The following is an 8,444-nucleotide window of genomic DNA, read 5'->3' on the forward strand; positions in this document are numbered from 1 at the left end:
AGTGTAATAACTTTCTTTTTATGCAAGGTAATTGAAATGTTTAACCTATTTAAGTATTTAAATTTGCACTAAATAAAATTTGACTTGATTTACCCATTAATCTACACATTTTACCATTACAATTAAGCTCATGTTACATAAAATTTCTGTACTTACTTCTTTCTCGTGAATCTTATAAAACTGCTTAGGCTCCTAAAAAAAAAGATTATTTAACATCTTAAATTTTATCATTTAAATAACATAAATTTTTAAAAATATTATTTAAAAAAATAATAAAGAGCAAAATAGATTAAGAACAAAATCATGAACAAAATTTAACATTCAAAGAAAATTAACTTAAAAACACATACAAAAGTAGTCATGCAGTCCCACAACTGAATGGATCCATCTCCACAACTAGTGACAAGCAGATGAGGATCACATTCACTCCAGGTGACATCAAACAGGCCGTCCGACCATTCTCTCATGGTTATAATTTTACATCCTTCATTAGTGTCTGTATCTATTACATATAACCGGCCAAGACCTGAAAGAAGGATTTGTAACGAATAATGTGAAATCATTTATAAAATTTACTGTTACATAATTGGTATGGAAGACATCTTATTCTTCCTACAAATACAGGGTAAAAGTAACAATAATGTATAATACAGCAAAACATCCTTGAATTTCCATTTTTCAGCAGAATACTAAGTTTTCTTTTTTTTTTTCAACACAACGCTTTGCAAAGTAAGTTAAAGTAGTCACATGTCCAATGTGATACACATAAAGTTTTAGAATGAATGGAATATTGTGAATGAGCGTTTTAGCCAAAAATCATTGGTATAATTGTATATGCACCAGAGATGAGTTCGGGCTCATTTTTGAGAGCCCGGGCCCGCCTGAGCCTGAAAATTTGTAACCGAGCACGCCCGAGCCCGAGTGATATTGTCTTGGACCAAAATCCCAGCCCGAAGGAAACTTTCTTGTATCAAAAACCGAGCCTTCTAGTCTGACATGATACCTCTGTTAATGAAAAATGTTAAGTCAAATATTCTTCATTAACAGAGAGGAGTTGCTAAATTTTCTTAAAATGCTCCACTTTAAATGCATAACTATATAACATATTGCAATTGTAAAAACACTATAAATAAGCGTTTATTATTTTTTTTTTGAAAAAGGGGGGGGGGGGGATTTGACATTGATTGAACTGATTTAAATGTTCCTTTCATTTTCTCATTGCTACGCATGAATTAAAATAAATTTTTTTTCACAGCAGTGGAACTTTCTAATATGCATGAGAGCAAATATGAGTGTTAAGTATAATTGCCAGTAATGGATCTAAATGTAATATAAATGAAAATTAGAGACGTACCGAGTACTCGGCCGAGTACCGAGTTACCGAGTACTCGGCCTTTCACTACTCGGCCGAGTTACCAAGTAACAATTATGTTTTAAAAACCACCACCAACACACATGCGTTGAATTTTGAACTTATTGGAATAGTAGTATAGACCTCCTTGTCCATATAATAGTTTTTAAAACTAAATTCCTGCTGAAATTTAATCACGCATTATATAAACAATTTTGTTTGTTGCCAAATTTTTTACAAAAAAATTATTTTTAAAATTAAAAAAAAATAAAAGGTATGATTAATCGAGTTGGAATTAAAACCAATTACAGTAAACTCCCTCTAAAGCTGACACTAACAGGACAATTTTTTTTGTCCGCAATAGAGAGGTGTCCGCAGGACTGGAGTTTAAGAATGTTATTTGCATTGGAACTGGGGAATTAAAAATTGTCCGCATAAGAAGGGTGTACGTTTGGAGGGTTTTCACTGTATACCAATCAATTATAGTTCTAGTCCGCCAAATATAAATAATTCTTAAAAGCAGATAAAACAAATGTGCAGGAACACTGCAGACACGTGTTTCTGCCCCCTCCCCCCCATTACAAGGAATGTCTTTTTCAGTGCATAACATGTGAGCTAAAGAATGTAAAGACATTCGACAAAAAAATCCGAGTTTTGTCTTTAAATCCACGAGCTCCCATTTTGTGCATTGAAAAAAGAATTCCTTGTAACGCCAAAACATGTGTCTGCAGTATTCATGCACTGTACTTTTAACGTTTTCCTTTTATTTTTTAAGCAAAGATATTTTTTTATTTTTTATAACTAATTTTTGGTTGAAGCAAAAATCCATTTTTAATATAAAAATTCCATATTTTCTATACTTACCTTTTTTGCATAATTTTTAATAAATAAGTTTTATTAACTTTGGAGACATTAAAATAAAGATTTATTCCATTGAAGCATTACAAACTTCATTATTCTCAAAATTTAAATTTGACTTATAAATTTTAATTGTAAATAATTGCAGAATATAATGCTTGCTCTTTTTTTTTATATAAATTTTAGTATCTGTCTTGGACAATATTCAATTTTTTGCAACTACTCGGTATTGGCCGAGTATCTGATCAGAATTTGGCCGAGTACCGAGTACTCGGCAAATTGGCCGAGTAGGCCGAGTACCGAGTAGTTACCGAGTACTCGGTACGTCTCTAATGAAAATTGTTCATCAAATATTATATATATTTGAGACTCGTCTACAGTAAACTCTCGATTATCGGCGATCAGATTATCCTCGGCTCGAGTAACCCGCGGGTCCTTTCACTTTTTTTCTTTTTTGAAACTTGTGATTGTGTTGTTGTTCGCTTTTAGATTTTACACATATATTTTTATAGTACAGATGTTATATCCCCCCCCCCCCATTTGGCGACATCCGATTTTTTGTACAAAATTGAAATATCTTTCTCGCCAATGAGGCGATAATTTTTTAAGCATGGCAACCCTGGCGAAATTAACCTATGTTTGGTAACCCGGAGGCAAGCTAGTTAGATCTGTTCAAACCTGTTTACTTGGTTTCACGCAACAGGAGAGATACGTGTTGTTTCGTGCTATATACCTTACAGGAAAGCTTATTTTGTGTTAGTTTAAATTCAATAGTTGTGTTTTAAAGTAAAAACATTAGAAAATGCCAGTTTCTTCAAATTTGAATGTTAATTAAAAGTTAACTCCAACGTGGTGTGTATCTGTAACGTGCCATTGTCATATGATGTATTGTTTTAGACTGAGTGTGAGGATTTATACCATAAAAAGGTAAGTTCTTCATTTTAGAATTTAAAAAAAAAAAACCTCTCACTTCCGAAATTCTTTGTTTTTACAAATCCTTGAGGGGTTCTTGTAGTTTTTAACTTTATTTTTACTGTTTGTAACAGGGTTTAAGTTGGGTTCAAAAGTTCTTTAGCATAAAAGCTAAAATTGAGGGGAAAATGTTAGCAAAATGGTAAAATGTTACACATTCTCATATATTTATATATGCCTTAGTGTGTTTCATCTCCAGTTGAAAATACAATTCATATTTCATCTGTGACATCGTTGAAGAAATAAGTACAACAGCTATTTTTTAAAAACATAAAATGAAAAAAGAAAACACGATTGGTGTTTAGAACGTTGCAGTCCCATCCTCCTAATAAAGCAGTTATTGGGGGTATTTAATGCTGGATAAGACTAATAGTTATTGAACTTAATTGTAGTTTAAACATCTTAGCTAAGATTTAAAAAAGATTAAGTTGATTATCGCCATGCATGCTTCCTCTCTAGGATCATACATTTCTTCTTTTTTAAAAAAATTTATTTTTTATTTGAACAAAAAAGCGAAAATGCATTGCTTTATTTTCGCAATTCAGATGGTGTTTTCGCATTATGCGAAAAATGCGAACGTAGCGGAAACCCTGGTTTGTAAATTAATTTTTCAAAAATAGTAAGGTTTTATTTTGTTCTAAAAGTTAATTCTTATCGATGCCACGAATTATTTAGACATTCTATTAACGTGCTTCCTTTAGGTACTGAATTTCTGAAAATAAGTTGACTCCAGCATTTTATAAAAATATGAAGGTGTTATTTTATGTAAAATATAATAGGTATTTTGAAAGCATGTCTGGATAGCAAATAAATGTATGGTATTTTTGTACTATTTATGTTTAGGATGTTTTGTTAAAACATTTCTACTTTTCATACATCAAAATTCGAGTAACTAAGCACTTTTTTGGCTGAAATAGTTATTGATTTTGGGGGTGTTTTCCGCTTTAAACATCGCAATTTGAATCGCTTTGCTCTTTTTTAGCTGAGTATGAGAAAAGTTTTTGTTCGATGAGATGCATGATGGAAAATAGCTTTTATTTCTATTTTTACATATTTCATTGGTGAGCTGTTATAGTAATTTGTCAATTTAAGCATTTTAAATACTTTCTAGTAGCTAATTGTTCTTTGTGTTCAAAAACTTTCTAGTTTCTGGTATTTTTGAAGCGTATATTCGTGGTGATTTTTGTTGTGGTTTTATGTTGTTTTCATATATGGGCAGTTCTCAAAAGATGGGAACAAAAAAGTTAACTTTGAGCAATTTCAAAAATTTTCGAATTTGACATCAATTTTGATTTTATTCTATAGTATGCATACCTAGAACACAATATATGAACATGAAAAGACAGAAGGTATTTGTAAAAATTGTTAATTAGCAAATTAAATCAGCAATCTGTAGGTAACAGATTTTGGACATTGTTTTCCTGTAGGTAACGGATTTTGGACATCATCATAACGTAAGTTTCACCGTTTTTGACAATTGTTAATCTGATTTTTAACTTTTCCAATGAAAATTTTATTTACTACTTTTTAAATTTTGCAATTTAATAATAAAGAGGATATTAATGAAATACTTGAATGGCTATACATGCTGCTCCTTACATTTAATAAAGTTTTGGAATGATTTTGAAGAAACTAATGCAAAGTTAAAAAAAAAGCTTCAAATTAAAAATAATACAATTGTAAAAAGTGTAATCAGTTTTAATAATGAATATTTTTTCTAATGTCATAAGAATTAAAATGATGTCTAAAAAAATTATTGAAGAAAGAAATTCGTATTTCTATTTGGAGATCGTTAAATTATGTTTCCAAAAGAAAGAAGAGAAAAAGAATTCTAAAATAATAAAAGCAGAAAAAAAAAAAATGCTAGCGCAGGTGATAAAGTCGCCAAAACTGGTACAGCTGACGATAAACTACATTTGTCAAATTGGAATTCCCCTCTGGTAACCTTTAGCTTATCGTATACTGTGTTGTCGCCAACGGAGGTTTGCTTGGCGATTTTAGTGCAAAATGGCTTTCGGTTCGATCATAAGCAGCCATGTTTCTACTGTAATTTATGTATTGTTCAATGTGTAACATATTAATTATGCAGAATACCAATGGATTAAAGAAGATAACATTATAATAATGTTTTTTATTGAGGTTAGAAGACAGTAGATCATCAAAAATTATGAATAAATGGACAGAATTATCGGCGTCAAGATCGTAACTCTATTTGGACATCTCACATGTACGTTTAAAAAAAAAATATTTTTCTTCTAAGATACTGCATAAAAGCTTATGAAAACACTTTTAAACAATTAAAAATTGATTCTGAGGCTCGATAAACACCTTTAAAATGAAAACATCATATACTTAGTTCTCAAAAAATAGCATTGTAAAGATCGTAAATTTTGGACATGCATCAAATTTCAAACTTACTATTTTCTAAAATCGTTTACAAAGTTTATAATCTGTCTTTACTTTTGTTATTTGTGTAAAATATTAACAAAAAATTATTCAGTGTAAGATTCATACCTTTAAATTTTTTTTGAAACGTATGGAAATAATTTTAAAAAAATTTTCTTTAATGGTACATTTGCTCAGTTAACGTTTTGGTATGTCCAAAATTGCGCCTTTTAGCAAAGAAAATATTTTTTTAAGGGCATTTAAAGAGCATTTTTTCCATAATTTATGTCAATTCTTGTCTCTATACAGTATTATAATTTAACTCAAAAATTTTTGAGTTAATTAAAATGAAAGTTATTTGGTGTTGAAGCTTCAAAGTTGAGGTCTGTGTTTGCTCCCACCTTTTGAGAACTGCCCATATATTGTGTTCTGGAGTGCTTTGATCATATTTTTTATCTGATTTTTTCCTGTTGGCGCTAAAAAACATCGTTAAAAACAATGTATGACAGATGCCGTCATACATCGTTTTTTTGGCGACGCTTTCTTGGCGCTAACAGGAAAAAGTCGCCAAGGGTGGGGTATATCACATCAGTTCCATATTTATATTCAATGTTAGTAGATGCAATGTAGCAATGTTTTTAGCTATAATTTGAATGAATGTCAGAGTGTCATTAATATTTTTTATCTATTGCATACGCTAAGTATCGTTTTTTACCTATCATTCGGATTATCTGCGGTTACCGTGCCACACTATTCGCAGATAATCGGGAGTTTACTGTATATAGCTTTGGAGTTAGACTAGCCGGTTGTTAGGACCAAAAAGATCCTCCCGATTAGCCGAAAAAGATTCAGTTTTTCTACTTTTCCATTGTTTCAATGAAACAAACATAACTGTTGGTGAAAAATTAAAGGTTTAGCTAAAAAAGCAATATGCTGAACCAACCGTTTAGTAAAGGACTACTCTGGATTTTTAAATTGTCATAGGACTTCCTGAATTATCATATAGAAGAAATATTTGAACCTAGAAGACATTATTTTCCAAAGCATTCATATCATACTGGACACTGAAATTGTAAATTAGAAAGTTTCTTGAATGTTACACAGCATGAAGCAGTAAATTACTCTCCCTAACCTAGGGCTGAAGCAGAGCTACAAGCAATTTTCTGACAGCCCAGTTATTCCTTTGTTTGGAATCATTACTTTGGTATAAGGAATAATCAAGCTGAAGGATGTCATCTCACCAGTTAGAGTCAGCAGACACGGAGCAGTTAAACTTATAACCTTAACTAATTCAACTCTTATTCCCTATTACAGACTGATGAGTCCAAACAAGGACAAAACTGAAGTCCCTGGATGGGATAAAAGGGCTGTTAGTATATTGCGTATAGTTCTGCCTTCGCCCTGGTTTAAGAGTGTAAACTTACTGCTTAAAAACCAAGCTTTGCCTTCATTTTAGGTGTCAAACTGCACCATGTCTACTGACTCTAGCAGGCAAGATAAATTTACTTTATCTACCAGTTTGATGCTACTTTCAGCTGCAATGGGACAACATTTATCTCCAGCTCGGTTATTGTCTATTCCAGACGGATAGGTTCAAACAAGGACAAAACGGCAGTCTCTGTATGGGATAACTTGGCCGTCAGTAGGTTGCATTGTAGTAACATAGCTTTCAAGTGATTTTTAAAATGTGTTCTTTCAAAAATAACGCAAAATCTTGAGAAAAAATTAAAGAAAAATGAACAATGAATGGAGTTTAGACTTGAAACATATAACGCATTCATATGTGCAACATTTCAATCAATTTTTGTTTGTTATACCTAGCTTAGAATTCCTTCCATTTAATTTTTTTTTCTCATCTCTACATATCATTGCCACAGAGCAACACTAAGACATCTAGTCCCAGGAATAACACTAAAGATATCCTTCTGTTGCTTTGTGGCAACAATATGCTCTCTGCAGAACGAAGAAAACCTATATGACCGATCTATTGAATTGCCAGATAGCTAATGATGCTGACATTATATGATAGAATTATTTTATGCTGTTACGTAATATGTATCTTTTAATTTTTCATCATTGTCCCTTGAATTCTATTTTTCTTCAGCTCTATTCTTATGTATTTGCAAAATGCAAATATCAAATGCTTTTGCAAAAATTTAAAAAAAAAAGTCACTAAATGCTGTTTTCATGATCAAAGATTCAAAAAACACCATAAAACTGTCTAGGGTTTTTTGAATTAGGAATAAAGATCTTTGGAAGTCTTAAAGGTATTTAAAAGTTTACCATTGAAATATTAAAATGTTTATTCTATTCGAACGAAAAGTTCCAGTTTCATTAAAAAAAAGTAAAAGATAACTTAAAAAATTCAGAAGAATTTTTATTTTTTAGGACGTTTCATGCTGCACATCTTAAAATTGGAATTATTAAGTACAATTGGAAATACCTGCTATTCCATAATTTTCAGAACTAGCACATGCCAACTGATTCTGGCGAAATGGCGAGAATTTAACATTATACCCGTGGTACGTTCCTGTAATAAACTTTGAGGTAATATGATTCTTCATATTGAAATTAGCTTCTTGCAAAATAAACTATATAATACATGTCAACAACTGCCTTCTTATTACGTATGATGAGAAATCCATTTTTATTTTAATGTCATGAAAAACGCTTTGACATTAATTATGAACGCATTTTCTTTTAATAAAACAAACATTTAAGAGGAAACAAAGTTGACATCATGATACAATCATCAAAAAGCTTTGACAGGAAAAAAAATTTCGAGCGTGAAATGGAAGTAAACTTGTGTGTAAACTGCACTTTGATGCCACCTGAAATTAAAAGTTGCGAACCGTTAAGAAGTTCGAGCATTTTATGT

The 8,444-nt window shown here is 31.2% G+C and overlaps 1 protein-coding gene across 1 annotated transcript in view; it reads right to left on the reverse strand.

The window, feature by feature from the left end:
- Positions 1 to 8,368, reverse strand: part of LOC129224272 (peroxisomal targeting signal 2 receptor-like) — a 29,570-nt gene extending 21,202 nt beyond the window's left edge. The window contains exons 1-3 of the mRNA XM_054858700.1: positions 8,010 to 8,368; positions 351 to 526; positions 157 to 192 (exon numbers count right to left, since the gene is read on the reverse strand). Coding sequence (XP_054714675.1) covers positions 157 to 192; positions 351 to 526; positions 8,010 to 8,130 — 333 coding nt within the window. The 5' untranslated portion in view covers positions 8,131 to 8,368. The remainder of the gene's footprint in view (positions 1 to 156; positions 193 to 350; positions 527 to 8,009) is intronic.
- Between the last annotated feature and the right edge of the window lie 76 nt (positions 8,369 to 8,444).

This window comes from Uloborus diversus, chromosome 6 (assembly GCF_026930045.1).
Source record: "Uloborus diversus isolate 005 chromosome 6, Udiv.v.3.1, whole genome shotgun sequence".
Lineage (NCBI taxonomy): Eukaryota > Metazoa > Arthropoda > Arachnida > Araneae > Uloboridae > Uloborus > Uloborus diversus.